The sequence below is a fragment of the Bombina bombina genome, chromosome 4, assembly GCF_027579735.1.
Source record: "Bombina bombina isolate aBomBom1 chromosome 4, aBomBom1.pri, whole genome shotgun sequence".
NCBI lineage: Eukaryota > Metazoa > Chordata > Amphibia > Anura > Bombinatoridae > Bombina > Bombina bombina.
Genome location: NC_069502.1, coordinates 863,462,998 through 863,479,617, shown reverse-complemented (window position 1 = coordinate 863,479,617; position 16,620 = coordinate 863,462,998). Strand labels below are relative to the sequence as shown.

Below are 16,620 nucleotides of genomic sequence, written 5' to 3'. Positions count from 1 at the left end.
CCAGTACAATATAAACCAGATATATAATATTATATGCATTTTCCCTCTGCTTCACAAGAGCACCCTGTCCAGTACCTTAGATATAGATATATATTACCCTCTGCCTCACACACAGAGACCATTATCTGTACAGTAAATACGGATTTAAATTATAGAGAGATTCTCGTTATATCATATGCACAGCCCGCTCCCGACCCCAGTATATTATACACATATGCTCTTTCTGCCTCACACGCACTATTTCAGTGCAATATAAAGACAGATGCAAAGCACTTACACAAAGCTACTTTGTTACCTTGTCAATTGTCCTACGACACTGGTAGCAACTAGATCCCATCCAGATGATCCAGCTGTAGGACCGTTCACGTGACTGCCGTGACATCATTGATACCTTAGCTGAAAGGGACCGCGTTAACAAATTCGTGTTATACTCAGTGAGCTGTGCCGTGAGTTATCAGCTGTGTGTAACACAGGATGCCGCGTGAGAGCTAACAGAAGCCCCCTGTTGTCTGATGTGTGAGTCAGGATTGGGGTTGTATGATGAATAGAGGGTTGTGTGCGAGGGAGGTGCGGCCTGAGAAGGGGACTGTGTGAGGGAGAGGAGAGCTGAGAGGGTAAGAGGGAGCTGAGAATGAGGGAGAGGGGAGCTGAGAGGGAGGGAGAGAGGAGCTGAGAGGGTAAGAGGGAGCTGAGAGGGTAAGAGGTTGATGAGAGTGAGGGAGAGAGGAGCTGAGAGGGTGAGAAGGGAGCTATGTGAGGGAGAGAAGAGCTGCGTGGGTAAGAGGAAGCTGAGAGTGAGGGAGAGAAGTGTTTAGAGTGTGAGGAAGGGGCTGTGTGAGGGAGAGGAGGGCTAAAGGGGTAAGGGAAAGCTGAAAGTGAGGGAGAAAGGAGTTGAGAAGGGGCTGTGTGAGGGAGAGGGGGGCTGAGAGCTAAACAGCTAAGGGAGAGCTGAAATTGAGGGAGAGGGGTGTTGAAAGTGTGAGGAGGGGGCTGTCTGAGTGAGAGCTGCCTGAGAGTGAGGGAGAGAGATGTTGATAGTGTGAGGAAGGGGCTAGGTGAGGGAGAGTAGTGCTAAAGGGGTAAGGGAGAGCTGAGAGTGAGGGAGAGAGGTGTTGAGAGGGTGAGGAGGGGGCTGTGTGAGGGAGAGGAGGGCTGAGAGCTAAAGGGCTAAGGGGGAGCTGAAATTGAGGGAGAGAGGTGTTGAAAATGTGAGGAGGGGGCTGTGTGAGTGAGAGCTGCCTGAGAGTGAGGGAGAGAGATGTTGATAGTGTGAGGAAGGGGCTGTGTGAGGGAGAGGTGTGCTAAAGGGGTAAGGGAGAGCTGAACGTGAGGGAGAGAGGTGTTGAGAGTTTGAGGAGGGGGCTGTGTGAGGGAGAGGAGGTTAAGGGTAAGCTGAGTGAGTGAGGGAGAGAGGTGTTGAGTGGGTAAAGAGGGGGCCGTGTGAGTGAGAAGAGGGCTAAAGGCGTAAGGGGGAGCCAAGAGTGAGGGAGAGAGGTGTTGAGAAGGTGAGGAGGGCTGCAAGGTTCAGGGGGTGCTGAGCGTGAGGGAGAGAGGTGTTGGGAAGGGACTGTGTGAGGAAGAAAAGGGCTGAGAGGAGGAGACTGTGTAAGGGAGAGGGAAATTTTAGAGGGTGAGGAGGGTCTGGGAGTGGGGGGCCTTGTGTATTGTAGACTGGTACTAAGAAGGTGATGAGAGCTGTGTTCAAGTGAGGGAGAATGAGAGGGTAAGTAGGGGGCTTAGATGTTAAGAAGGGAGCTGTGTTAAGGAAGAAGCTTAGAGTGTAAGGAGAGACTGTTAGTGGGTGAGCTGGGTGAATGAGGAAAAGGTGGCTGAGAGGGTGAGAAAGGCTGTGTGAGGGAGAGAGGTTCTGAGAAGGTGAGGAGGGAGCTGTTTGAGGGTAAGAATGGGGACTGATAGAATGTCCCTTTAAGCAGGAAGGTTGAAGGGACGGACTGGTGATACAGCACTGCCTGGCACATGTGGCTAATTAGTGAGGGATCAGATACCGAAACGCAAATAAAGGAAAAGAAAGAGAGGGAAGAGCCTAAGTCCAGCAGCTGAAAGCAGAGCTCTCACTCTTGTCGCTGAATTCAGTGTTGGAAGCTCCTCTGTACGTCACTGTCAGCACGTGCACCGCTGAAGCAACATGTGGCGCTGTAATTAAATGGCTGACCTGGTAGAAGTGCTGCTCTAACTCTCGCACCTCTCCTGGCCAAAGTGTACAGCTCATTTCACCCAGCACTGGGGCACATTTTATTAGCGCCACTTGTGCTCTGGAATGGGAGATAATCATAGCTTTACCATAATATAAATACAGGAAGAGCTCTGACTCTTTCCCATCTCTCATTTGTTGCTCCTTCCTTTCTTCTCGCAGGTGTCACATTTCTAGCAACTGAGTCAAGATGAACAAATACAGGAAGCAGATGGCAGAGCAGTTCCTGACTCAGGCCCTGGGCATCATCTGCCTGCTGACCGGAGAGGTGAGAGCTGCGTTTGATCACCAGACCTATATTATTAATGCTTGCATCAACATGACCACCTGCATACCCCCAGCACTCAGGGTCCCCTTCACAACCCTCACTCAGCCCCCCTAGCACCTAGGAGCCACTGCACCTCTCCAGGGACCCCTGCACCATTTATCCACTGCAAAGTTTTTATTACCAGACATTACTCCTGCACAACTATCCACTGCACCTCTCCAGGACTCAGGGGTCCCTGCACAACCCTCCATTGAAGAACCTCCCACAGCACCCAGGGTATTCTGCATAACTATCCACTGTAAAACCTCCCCAATCACCCAGTGGTTCCTGCACAAGAATCATTGAAACAACCTCCCCTAGCACCCAGGGACCCCTACACAACTATCCACTGTAAAACCTCCACCAGCACCCAAGGTCCCCTGTACAACCCTCCATTGCAACGTGTCCCCTAGCACCCAGAGACCCCTGCACAGCTATCCACTGTAAAACATCCCTTAACACCCAGGGTCTCCTGCATAACCTTTCACTGCAAAACCACCCCAGCACCCAGGGGCCAATGTACAATCCTTCACTGTAAAACTAAACAGCCCTAATACTCCCCTGCATGACCCTACCATCATTAACAAAAAAATCCAAGCATTCAATACCCTACTACATGACCCCCGGGCACAAATATCCTCCAGAACCCAAGGCTCCCACTGCATAATACCCAAAACAAACAAAAAATATAAAGAACATTCCTTCCCAAGGGCTACCTTGCAGGACTACAGCAACCAAGGAACCTCCTATCACAGTGCTTGCCCAGGTTCTACTGTGCAACTAGCAACTGAAAATTAGGGCCTGGCACCCTGGTTTGAAGCTCCCGAGATCCCCAAGGGTGTCGCCACTTCCTGCTGCTGGCTACCACCAGCCACACCTAAAATGTTCCCCAGTGCGGTTGGATAATTTTGAGGCCACGGTTTTTGAAAAATGTTCATTCTTCAGGGGCGGGGACAATCTACCATTAATGGTGTGGCTAAGAGCGAATACGACATATTAACCCCTTAATGACCGGACCATTTTTCAATTTTCTTACCCTTAATGACAATGGCTATTTTTACATTTCTGCAGTGTTTGCGTTTAGCTGTAATTTTCCTCTTACTCGTTTACTGTACCCACACATATTATATACCGTTTTTCTCGTCATTAAATGCACTTTCTAAAGATACCATTATTTTCATCATATCTTATAATTTACTAAAAAAAAATGATAAAATATGAGGAAAAAATGGAAAAAAACACACTTTTTCTAACTTTGACCCCCAAAATCTGTTACACATCTACAATCACCAAAAAACACCCATGCTAAATAGTTTATAAATTTTGTCCTGAGTTTAGAAATACCCAATGTTTACATGTTCTTTGCTTTTTTTGCAATTTATGGGGCAATAAATACAAGTAGCACTTTGCTATTTCCAAACCACTTTTTTTCAAAATTAGCGCTAGTTACTTTGGAACCCTGATATCTGTCAGGAATATCTGAATATCCCTTGACATGTATATATTTTGTTTTAGAAGACATCCCAAAGTATTGATCTAGGCCCATTTTGGTATATTTCATGCCACCATTTCACCGCCAAATGCGATAAAAAAAAAAAAAAGTTCACTTTTTCACAAATTTTGTCACAAACTTTAGGTTTCCCACTGAAATTATTTACAAACAGCTTCTGCAATTATGGCACAAATGGTTGTAAATGCTTCTCTGGGATCCCCTTTTTCAGAAATAACAGACTTATATGGCTTTGTGGTTGCTTTTTGGTAATTAGAAGGCCGCTAAATGCCGCTGCGCACCACACATGTTTTATGCCCAGGAGTGAAGGGGTTAATTAGGGAGCTTGTAGGGAGCTTGTAGGGTTAATTTTAGCTTTAGTGTAGTGTAGTAGACAACCCCAAGTATTGATCTAGGCCCATTTTGGTATATTTTATGCCACCATTTCACCGCCAAATGCGAGCAAATAAAAAAAAAAACTTTACATTTTTCACAATTTTAGGTTTCTCACTGAAATTATTTACAAACAGCTTGTGCAATTATGGCAGAAATTGTTGTAAAAGCTTCTCTGGGATCCCCTTTGTTCAGAAATAGCAGATTTATATGGCTTTGGCGTTGCTTTTTGGTAATTAGAAGGCCGCTAAATGCTGCTGCGCACAACACGTGAATTATGCCCAGCAGTGAAGGGGTTAAATTAGGTAGCTTGTAGGGAGCTTGCAGGGTTAATTTTAGAGATCAGCCTCCCACCTGACACATCCCACCCCCTGATCCCTCCCAAATAGCTCTCTTCCCTCCCCCACCCCACAATTGTTACCGCCATCTTAAGTACTGGCAGAAAGTCTGCCAGTACTAAATAAAAGAGTTTTTTTTTTTTTTTTTTAAATAAAAATTATAAAATATTTTAGTTGTGATGGACCCCTGCCTTAGCACCAACCTCCCTGATCCCCCCCTCCAGCTCTCTAACCCTCTCCCCTACCTAATTACCGCCATCTTGGGTACTGGCAGCTGTCTGCCAGTACCCAGTTTGGCCCCACAAACCAAACTTATTTTAATTGTATTTATAACTGTTATTTGTGTTTATTTATTTCTGTAGTGTAGCAGCCCCCCCACAATACCCCCACCCCCTCCCCCTCACAGATCCTTTTAAATATAAAAAAAATAAAATAACTTTTTTTCCCCTTATTTTTTCATTGGTGTCAGTGTGGCTAATGTGCGCACGTGCACGCGCGCCCACATGCACACGCACACCCGTGCACGCGCGCGCATCGTGCACGCGCGCGCACACGCTCCCTCCTCCCACCGGTCAGAGGCACCATCGGCACCATCACTACCGGTGCAGAGAGGGCCACAGAGTGGCTCTCTCTGCATCAGAGTCTTGTAAAGGGGTATTGCAGGATGCCTCCATATCGAGGCATCACTGCAATACCCTCAGAGCTGCTGGAAGTGATTGTGATCACTTCCAGCACTCTGTTAGACAACTGACGTACCAGGTACGTCCATTGTCATTAACTGATTGTTAATGCATGACGTACCTGGTATGTCAGTTGTCATTAAGGGGTTAATAAATGTTATTGAGGGAAGGAGAGGCCAATGCTTTGGTGGCGTGGAGTAAGTGTGTCAAGGTTGAGGCTGGGGAGTATGTAGTATGAACTGTATTTCTTTTACAAGATATGACGAGTCCACGGATTTCATCCTTACTTATGGGCTTACGCCTCCTGGTCAGCAGGAGGAGGCAAAGAGCACCACAGCAGAGCTGTATATATAACTCCTCCCTTCCCTCTCACTCCAGTCATTCTCTTTGCCTGTGTTAGTGATAGGAAGAGGTAAAGTGAGGTGTTAGTTTAGATTCTTTAATCAAGAAGTTTTTTTTGTTTTAAAATGGTGCCAGTGAGTACTATTTTTCTCAGGGAGAAATCGTCAGTCAATAACTTCCTAAGAGGAGTGGAGACATTTTATTTTCTGCCCTGATGTTGATGATCTTAGCAAACATTCTCTAAGATCCTGCTGGATCCCACAGAGCGGTTGAAGGTAGTGTAAAGAAACATCTTCAATGTGGAGAGCCGTGTCATGCTACAATCAGCATTGAGGTATGTTCAGTCATTTGATTCTGGGGAGACTAGATACATCAGAACAGGCTGACATTATTCCCTGTACTGGGGAGGGGTAAGCAGTATGCAAGATGGAAATAGTATACCCACGAGTCTCGAGTTACACCCACGGTGGATGGGGCCTAGTTTCGCACACTCAGCCGCGCAGTATCCATCCGGATCGGCAGCAAGTTCCTGAGCTCCGGTGTGGCCTAAGTCAGTTTGTGCACATAGAGGTGCAAAGAGACTTGGGAGCGCTGCTCACGATTGATCAGTGTTGTCTGGGGGCAGGTAGGCGCCGCAGCAGGGCTGTGGCGAGGTGCAATGTCTGGAGTGTGAGAAAAATTTGTAAATAGTATAACTGAACAAACGGAGCAGTATAAGGACACTTTGTTTATCACTGCAAAATTATTATACAGCACGCAGAAAAATTGTTGCGCTTTTATTTTTTAAAGGCGCAGTAGGCATTTTTTTTTTTCTTTTCAAATATTTGGCTATAAGATTTGACTTGCAAGGTTAAATATATCAAGTATAGAATGACTTTTATTGCTATTGCTGCTAGTCTGTTTAACATGTCTGAACTTCTGGAAAGTACCTGTTCTATGTGTTTAGATCCCAATGTGGAACCCCCTCTTACTTTTTGTCCCTCATGTACTGAAAGGGCCTTACAATGTAAAGAACAGATATTCTTTAATGCAAATATGTCTAAGGATTGCAGGGCAAGCTCAGCAGGACAGCAGAAAAAAACTATGCTTCTGTTGAACAGATTTGCAAGGCTGCAACTTCGTCGTCTCTTCACACTTTTTCCAAATTTGATACTTTTGCTTCATCTGAGGCTGGTTTTGGGAGAAAGGTTCTTCAAGCAATGGTGCCTTCTGTTTAGGTTCCTGTCTTGTCCCTCCCTTTCATCCACGGCCCACCCTGTCATTTCTAAGACCGGTATTTACGTATTTTTGTTAAACTTCAGTCACCTCTGCACCTTTGGCTTTTCTTTTCTCTTCCTAACTTCGGTCGAATGACTGGAGTGGGAGGGAAGGAAGGAGCTATATATACAGCTCTGCTGTGGTGCTCTTTGCCTCCTCCTGCTGACCAGGAGGCGTAATACCATAAGTAAGAATGAAATCTGTGGACTCGTCATACAATAAAAGAAATAAATTTATCAGGTAAGCATAAATTTCCTTTTTTCATATGGCAAATAAAAACTAGACCTACACCTCCCCAAATTAATGAGGAACAGCGGTGCTTATAATAGGAGGAGGAATGCCAGCTTAGTAAAAAGTGGCTCCTGGGCTAGTGTAGGTGGGGGTATTGTCTGGCTACATCTGTGTTGCTCCGTCCCTGCACCATTTGCTGGGTCTCTGAGGAGCCGTTGTTGCTGTTTTCCCTTATTAACAGTGTACAAGAAGACTATTTAATGTGCTGCTTACTGCTGATGGTTTCATTATAGAGTTGCAGTCATAGGTATTGTTGGGTTGTGCAGATTTCCATGTCCCTGCAGTGTCAGTCTGCCTAGGAACCCGGTACTCTGCTGTACTCCTGGTTTTTGTATGCTTATTACAGTTACAGCTTAAGGGGCCTGGAAATGCGCCTCACTTGGTTTTCTGCTGTGGTTGTTTCTTGTATTGCTGTGTTCAGTGTTAGAGTACACGGAGACCCTGAGATAAAGCTGCATCTCCTGTCTTCTCAACCAACATTAAATACACTTCCTCTACCTGTTCTGCCAGCTGTTTCACCCCAGAGAAGCAGGGGGGGAAACTTCCACAGCTATGTTTTAAAACCTGACCAGAGAAGACTGCAAGTATATTGATGTACAGTACACTGGGCTAACTGCTCTGCCTTCTAGCTCTGTTTCATTCAGAAAGTGTAACACTGGTGATTTATAATATAAGGCTCTTAAAGATTGGCATTTATAGCAGACTGTTTTTTTTTTTTTTTAAGCTTTATTAAGCATAAATCAGTACAAAGAAGATGCAAATAAAACAATCAGCGTAAAAAACAAACTTTGAACAATTTTTCAAGTATAAAATACAGGGGTATTCATACTACAAACTGGCACAGAATTTTGACATAGGAATAATTGCCAACTAATAGATTACTCTCATTCTTACATCTGAATTGAGGAGAAATATCTCAAGAGATAGGGTGATGTCCTTTAGTATATGTTCAAAAATAAAGTTTAGTTTATCAAATTAATTAATTGTAGGGCATCACAAGAGTTTTTGGCCGTGTCTGTTCCCATTGTCTCATCTATCGTTAAGTCCTAATGTGGAGACAGATAGTCCCTAACAAGGTTACTAAGTAGGGACATCAGGTTCGAATTAACAATAAAAATTAAAAGAGAAAAAAGGCAGCGGTAGGATATGAAAAAAAAAGGAGAAGAAAAAGAGAGGAAAAAAAAAAGGGAAAGGGGAGGGGGGGGGGAAGGAAAAAGGGAAATAGAGAAAATTCTCAGAGGGATAGTGGATCCACCATGGGACCAAAAAGACAATAATAAGCATTTGGGCGTCTAAGGAGGTTTAAGAACCCACCTACTCCAGATCGTCCAATACTTGTCAATACGGTCAGTCGTGTTATAAAAACCTCTCTCCATTGACGCTAAATAATCTATGAGTTGAGTGATCTGAGCTAAGGTTTGAGCTTCAAGTTTTTTCCATGACCTGGCTATACACATCTTGGTTGCAATAAAACTGTTGTTTTTATTTTGCAGAAATGAGTCTCAAGCTGCCTTGGTTTTTTTTATTAACCCCTTAATGACCACAGCACTTTTCCATTTTCTGTCCTTTTGGGACCAAGGCTATTTTTACATTTTTGCGGTGTTTGTGTTTAGCTGTAATTTTCTTCTTACTCATTTACTGTACCCACACATATTATATACCGTTTTTCTCGCCACTAAATGGACTTTCTAAAGATACCATTATTTTCATCATATCTTATAATTTACTATAAAAAAAAATATAAAATATGAGGAAAAATTGAAAAAAACACACTTTTTCTAACTTTGACCCCCAAAATCTGTTACATATCTACAACCACCAAAAAACACCCATGCTAAATAGTTTCAAAATTTTGTCCTGAGTTTAGAAATACCCAATGTTTACATGTTCTTTGCTTTTTTTGCAAGTTATAGGGCCATAAATACAAGTAGCACTTTGCTATTTCCAAACCACTTTTTTCCAAAATTAGCGCTAGTTACATTAGAACACTAATATCTTTCAGGAATCCCTGAATATCCCTTGACATGTATATATTTTTTTTAGTAGACATCCCAAAGTATTGATCTAGGACAATTTTGGTATATTTCATACCACCATTTCACCGCCAAATGCGATCAAATACAAAAAATCGTTCACTTTTTCACAAATTTTTTCACAAACTTTTGGTTTCTCACTGAAATTATTTACAAACAACTTGTGCAATTATGGCATAAATGGTTGTAAATTCTTCTCTGGGATCCCCTTTGTTCAGAAATAGCAGACATATATGGCTTTGGCGTTGGTTTTTGGTAATTAGAAGGCCGCTAAATGCCACTGCGCACCACAAGTGTATTATGCCCAGCAGTTAAGGGGTTAATTAGGGAGCTTTTAGGGAGCTTGTAGGGTTAATTTTAGCTTTAGTGTAGTATAGTAGACAACCCCAAGTATTGATCTAGGCACATTTTGGTATATTTCATGCCACCATTTCACCGCCAAATGCGATCAAATTGAAAAAAAAGTTAAATTTTTCACAATTTTAGGTTTCTCACTGAAATAATTTACAAACAGCTTGTGCAATTATGGCACAAATGGTTGTAAATACTTGTCTGGGATCCCCTTTGTTCAGAAATAGCAGACATATATGACTTTGGCGTTGCTTTCTGGTAATTAGAAGGCCGCTAAATCCTGCTGCGCCTCACACGTGTATTATGGCTAGCAGTGAAGGGGTTAATTAGGGAGTTTGTAGGGAGCTTGCAGGGTTAATTTTAGCTTTAGTGTAGAGATCAGCCTCCCACCTGACACATCCCACCCCCTGATCCCTCCCAAACAGCTCCCTTCCCTCCCCCACCCCACAATTGTCCCCGCCATCTTAAGTACTGGCAGAAAGTCTGCCAGTACTAAAATAAAAGGGCCCCCAACCTCCCTGATCCCCCCCAAAACCGCTCTCTGACCATCCCCTCTGCCTCATTGGGGGCCATCTTGGGTACTGGCAGCTGTCTGCCAGTACCCAGTTTGCAAAAAAAAAGTGCTTTTTTTATATTTATTTGGCTTTTTTCTGTAGTGTAGCTTCCCCCCCCCCACACAGACAAACCCCCACCACCTTGCTGATCTTTTTTTTTTTTTAAATATTAAGGCATTTAAACATTTTTTATTAACACATTTTCTGTAGTGTAGCGCTTCCCACCCGCTCCCTCCCCGTGCACGCCCCCGCCCTCCCGTGCACGCGCGCGCGTCCGTGCGCGCCCCCGCTCATCCCCGCCCACGATCCCGCCCCCCCCCTGCACATAACCAGCCTCCCGCCTCCCGGTCCGGCTCCCACCCACCAACGCAGGGAGCCACCGATCTCCGGTGCAGAGAGGGCCACAGAGTGGCTCTCTCTGCACCGGATGGCTTAAAAAAGTTATTGCAGGATGCCTCCATATCGAGGCATCACTGCAATAACCGGAAAGCAGCTGGAAGCGAGCAGGATCGCTTCCAGCTGCTTTCCAAACCGAGGACGTGCAGGGTACGTTCTCAGGCATTAACTGCCTTTTTTTTGAGGACGTACCCTGCACATCCTCGGTCGTTAAGGGGTTAATGTATAATGGTCTAGCTGGATTTAAAAAAAAAAAAAAAATTGGAAATTAACAGGCAGCTCTATTGATTTGCACAGTATTCTGAAAATTGGGTTGTGATTTTTAGTATTATTATTGTAATTATTAATGCAGATACAGCTAACAAATATATATATATATATATATATATATATATATCTCATGTGCCTTGGGCTGGCTCCTAACTTTTGAATATATTTGTTGAGCATGGTCCCATCAACCAAAGACTCAACTCTGTTGTCCCAAATGAGACCTCACCCAAAGGCTGCATTCTACGTTAATCAATGGTCCTGTAATGAAGCTAATGTCCTCCATCTTTAACATCCTCAAACCACAAAGGTCCCTCAAAAAAGTACAGTAATTCAGTCAGTTAGGTTACATTGTGGTGATCAAGACTGTGAAGAAAGCCCCATAATTTAAAAAGATTTAGAAGTAAACAAGAACTGGAGAAATGTTAGTCCAGGGAACAGAGTCTGATGATTTTCTCTTATTTAAATTTTATAGGAATATGTCATTGTGAAGAAGAGGCCCTCCCACAGTAGAATTCACCGGCAGAGCGGAGAGGTGAGTACTGCTGGGGAATGTGACATTATATCAGAGTCATGTTATAGTGACTCCCCATAGTGATCTGTTTGGCCCTGTGTGTGTTTTCCTAACATCTCTCTGTGTCTCTTAGTATCATTATCCTCCAACAGTAGCATTCACCGGCTGAGAGGAGCATGAGCACTGCTGGGGAATGTGACAGTATACACAGTGACTTCCTTAACTGACCCATCTGGCCCTGTGTGCATTTACCTATAGTACCTTCTGTCTGTGTCTCTGCATGTTCTCAGTAACATTACTCTGGCTCTGTCAGTAAAAGTGTGTGACAGAACCAGTCCCTGTGTCAGCGCTGAATGAGTTGTGTGTGTTTCAGGTGCCTATAAAGTGTGATGATGTTGCTATGTATTTCTCTATGGAAGAGTGGGAGTATATAGAGGGACACAAGGAGCTTTACAAGGACGTCATGATGGAGACTCACCCAGCACTAAGTACTATAGAGATCCCAGGAAATGAGAGCTCAGGTAACGCTGTGTAGTAATAAATATCTCACACAGGAAATGCACATACAGTACAGTGGCTGACAGAGAGTAAATCTACAGTGAATCTGTCATGTGTGATCTAATGAGCTGTCTGATTATAAACAAAACAAAAAAAAATCACATTTAAAGGGTCAAGATAAATTTTTTCTTTCATGATTCAGATACAGCATGCAATTTTAAGCAACTTTCTAATTTACTTCTATTATCAATTTTTCTTCGTTCTCTTGCTATCATTATTTGAAAAAGAAAGCATTAAAGCTAAGGAGCCAGCAAATGTTTGGTTCAGAACCATGGACAGCACTTGTTTATTGGCGCTGTCCAATCAGCAAGGACAACCCAGTTTGTTTACTAAAAATGGGCCGGCATCTAAACTTACATTCTTGCTTTTCAAATAAACATACCAAGAGAATGAAAAAAAATTGATTATAGGAATAAATTAGAAAGTTGCTTAAAATTGCATGCTCTATCTGAATCGCAAAAGAAAAATGTTGGGTTCAGTGTCCCTTTAATGTTAAATCAATTATATATCAATTTATATATGTTAATATTAATTTCTAGATGTAAATATTTTATATGCAAAAAGTAACAGATGCATTATTTTTGTTAATCAAATACATATTAAAGGGACACTGAACCCAAATTTTTTATTTTGTGATTCAGATGGAGCAGGCAATTTTTCTTTGTTCTTTTGCGATCTTTATTTGAAAAATAAAGTCCAGGACCCTGGACAGCACTTGTTTATTGGTGGATGAATTTATCCACCAATCAGCAAGAGCAACCCAGGTTGTTCACCAAAAATAGGCCGGCATCTAAACTTACATTCTTGCTTTTCAAATAAAGATACCAAGAGAATAAAAAACAATGAAGCTAATAGGAGTAAATTAGAAAGTTGCTTAAAATTGCATGCTCTATCTGAATCACAAAATATTTTTTTGGGTTCAGTGTCCCTTTAAGAAGACTTTTTAGGTGCAACAAACTTTATTTCATTTCCATTTTTCGAAATAAACTGATTGTATTCTTTATTAGAACTAACAGGTCACAGTGATGAAAATCTAGACACAGGAGCACATAGAGAACTGGTACAGAATATTCAGCCAGGGGAGACCCCATCGGACGTCTCTGCAGGTAACAGATCTATGGCAGAAGCTGCTATTAATGTTTTCTTTTTCATTTTTTTGAAAACTCAGAGGGGCCGATTTAACAAGGGCCGAATGGCCCCTAATCGCCCTGTTTCCACGAGAACCTTCAGGCTCGAGGAGTTAAGAAGAAGCAGCACTCTTAAGACCACTGCTCCTTGACTAGTCCACCTCCTCTGAGGCGGCGGACAGCAATTAACCTGATCGTATACGATCGGGTTGATTGACCCCTCCTGCTAGCGGCCGATTGGTCGCAAATCTGCAGGGGGCAGTATTGCACAAGCAGTTCACCAGAACTGCTTGTGCAATGATAAATGCAGACAGCGTATGCTGTCGGCATTCAACGATGTTGGGCGGACATGATCCACTACAGCGGATCATGTCCCTCCGACTGTTAACAAATCGGCCCCAGATTCTGAAATGATTTAATCTTTACTAGTAATTATGTAAATGATGGACCTGAAGACACCACTTACAATCACAAAATACTGATATATTATGTAATATGACTATATAATCAGATTGTGTAACTGCACTTAAAGGGACATGAAACACACATTTTTTCTTTTGTGATTCTTCGTTCTCTTCGTATATTTATTTCAATAGCAGGAATATAAACTTAGGAGCCAGCCTGGGTACCACTTTCTGATTGGTGGATAAATGTAGCCACCAATCAGCAAGCACTACCCAGGTTTCTGAACCAAAAATGAGCCAGCTCCTAAGCTCACATTCCTAAAAAAATTCAAATAAAGATATCAATGAAGAAAAATTTATAAAATGAGTAAATTAGCAAATTGCTTAAAATTTCATGCCCTATCTGAATCATGAAATAAAAAAAATTCGGTTTTGTATCCCTTTAAGCAACTTTCCAATTTAATGATATTATCTAATTTGTTTTGTTCTCTTGGTATCATTTGTTGAAAAGCATTCATAGGTAGGCTCAGAAGCTGCTGATTGGTGGCTGCAAATATATGTCTCATGTTATTGGCTCAACCAGTGCATTCAGCTAGTTCCGAGTAGTTCATTGCTGCTTCTTTAACATAGGATACCAAGAGAGTGAAAGAAAATTAAATAGAAGTAAATAGGAAAGTTGTTAAAAATTGTTTGCTCTATTTTAATTATGAAAGAAAAGACATTTGTGTTTCATGTCCCTTTAAATCCATTTAACCAGAAACCTAATTGTATTCTTTATTAGAATTAACAGGTTACAGTGATGAAAATCTAGACACAGGAGCACAAGGAGAACTTGTACAGAGTATTCAGCCATCAGATGTCTCTGCAGGTGAGTGATCTATGGTACAAGCTTCACAGTTAGAAAACAGATTCTGAAATGATTTCACCATATAAATAACAATAACTATGTAAATGATGAGCCTCAGTACAGACAGATTGCAGTGATAAAATCCTGTACATAAACATTTGGTACACACACATGCCCTCTTTTCCCTTCTCTCTCACCCTCTGCTTCATGTAAATGATGCACACACACATGCCCCCTCTTCCCTTCTCTCTCAACCTCTGCTTCATGTAAATGATAAACACACATGCCCTCTCTTCCCTTCTCTCTCACCCTCTGCTTCATGTAAATAATACACACACATGCCCTCTCTTCCCTTCTCTCTCACCCTCTGCTTCATGTAAATGATACACACACACATGCCCTCTCTTCCCTTCTCTCTCAACCTCTGCTTCATGTAAATGATAAACACACATGCCCTCTATTCCCTTCTCTCTCACCCTCTGCTTCATGTAAATGATACACACACACATGCCCCCTCTTCCCTTCTCTCTCACCCTCTGCTTCATGTAAATGATACACACACATGCCCTCTCTTCCCTTCTCTCTCACCCTCTGCTTCATGTAAATGGTACACACACACGCCCTCTCTTCCCTTCTCTCTCACCCTCTGCTTCATGTAAATGGTACACACACATGCCCTCTCTTCCCTTCTCTCTCAACCTCTGGGTCATGTAAATGGTACACACACACATGCCCCCTCTTCCCTTCTCGTTCACCCTCTGCTTCATGTAAATGATACACACACATGCCCCCTCTTCCCTTCTCGTTCACCCTCTGCTTCATGTAAATGATACACACACACATGCCCTCTCTTCCCTTCTCTCTCACCCTCTGCTTCATGTAAATGATACACACACGCCCTCTCTTCCCTTCTCTCTCACCCTCTGCTTCATGTAAATGGTACACACACACGCCCCCTCGTCCCTTCTCTCTCACCCTCTGCTTCATTTAAATGATACACACACACGCCCTCTCTTCCCTTCTCTCTCAGCCTCTGCTTCATGTAAATGATACACACACATGCCCTCTCTTCCCTTCTCTCTCACCCTCTGCTTCATGTAAATGGTACACACACACATGCCCCCTCTTCCCTTCTCTCTCACCCTCTGCTTCATGTAAATAATACACACACATGCCCCCTCTTCCCTTCTCTCTCATCCTCTGCTTCATGTAAATGATACACACACACGCCCTCTATTCCCTTCTCTCTCACCCTCTGCTTCATGTAAATGATACACACACACATGCCCTCTCTTCCCTTCTCTCTCACCCTCTGCTTCATGTAAATGGTACACACACATGCCCTCTCTTCTCTTCTCTCTCACCCTCTGCTTCATGTAAATGATACACACACACACGCCCTCTCTTCCCTTCTCTCTCAGCCTCTGCTTCATGTAAATGGTACACACACATGCCCCATCTTCCCTTCTCTCTCACCCTCTGCTTCATGTAAATGATACACACACATGCCCCCTCTTCCCTTCTCTCTCACCCTCTGCTTCATGTAAATGATACACACACACGCCCTCTATTCCCTTCTCTCTCACCCTCAGCTTCATCTAAATGATACACACACACGCCCTCTATTCCCTTCTCTCTCACCCTCTGCTTCATGTAAATGATATACACACATGCCCCCTCTTCCCTTCTCTCTCACCCTCTGCTTCATGTAAATGATACACACACACGCCCTCTATTCCCTTCTCTCTCACCCTCTGCTTCATCTAAATGATACACACACACGCCCTCTATTCCCTTCTCTCTCACCCTCTGCTTCATGTAAATGATACACACACATGCCCTCTGTTCCCTTCTCTCTCACCCTCTGCTTCATGTAAATGATACACACACATGCCCTCTCTTCCCTTCTCTCTCACCCTCTGCTTCATGTAAATGGTACACACACACACACGCCCCCTCTTCCCTTCTCTCTCACCCTCTGCTTCATGTAAATAATACACACACATGCCCTCTCTTCCCTTCTCGCTCACCCTCTGCTTCATGTAAATGGTACACACACACATGCCCCCTCTTCCCTTCTCTCTCACCCTCTGCTTCATGTAAATGGTACACACACACATGCCCCCTCTTCCCTTCTCTCTCACCCTCTGCTTCATGTAAATGATACACACATGCCCTCTCTTCCCTTCTCTCTCACCCCCTGCTTCATGTAAATAATACACACACACATGCCCTCTCTTCCCTTCTCTCTCACCCTCTG

At 43.3% G+C, this 16,620-nt stretch overlaps 1 protein-coding gene across 3 annotated transcripts in view; it reads left to right on the top strand.

The window, feature by feature from the left end:
- Nucleotides 1-396: 396 nt before the first annotated feature.
- Nucleotides 397-16,620, top strand: part of LOC128657332 (oocyte zinc finger protein XlCOF7.1-like) — a 48,990-nt gene continuing 32,766 nt past the window's right edge. The window contains exons 1-6 of one of the 3 annotated variants that reach the window (XM_053711638.1): nucleotides 397-446; nucleotides 2,375-2,480; nucleotides 11,386-11,445; nucleotides 11,798-11,945; nucleotides 12,990-13,088; nucleotides 14,295-14,381. In XM_053711638.1, coding sequence (XP_053567613.1) covers nucleotides 2,403-2,480; nucleotides 11,386-11,445; nucleotides 11,798-11,945; nucleotides 12,990-13,088; nucleotides 14,295-14,381 — 472 coding nt within the window. In that variant the 5' untranslated portion in view covers nucleotides 397-446; nucleotides 2,375-2,402. Of the gene's footprint in view, nucleotides 2,481-11,385; nucleotides 11,446-11,797; nucleotides 11,946-12,989; nucleotides 13,089-14,294; nucleotides 14,382-16,620 lie in introns of all 3 variants that reach the window. The other 2 variants (XM_053711637.1, XM_053711636.1) reach the window with 2 other exon arrangements.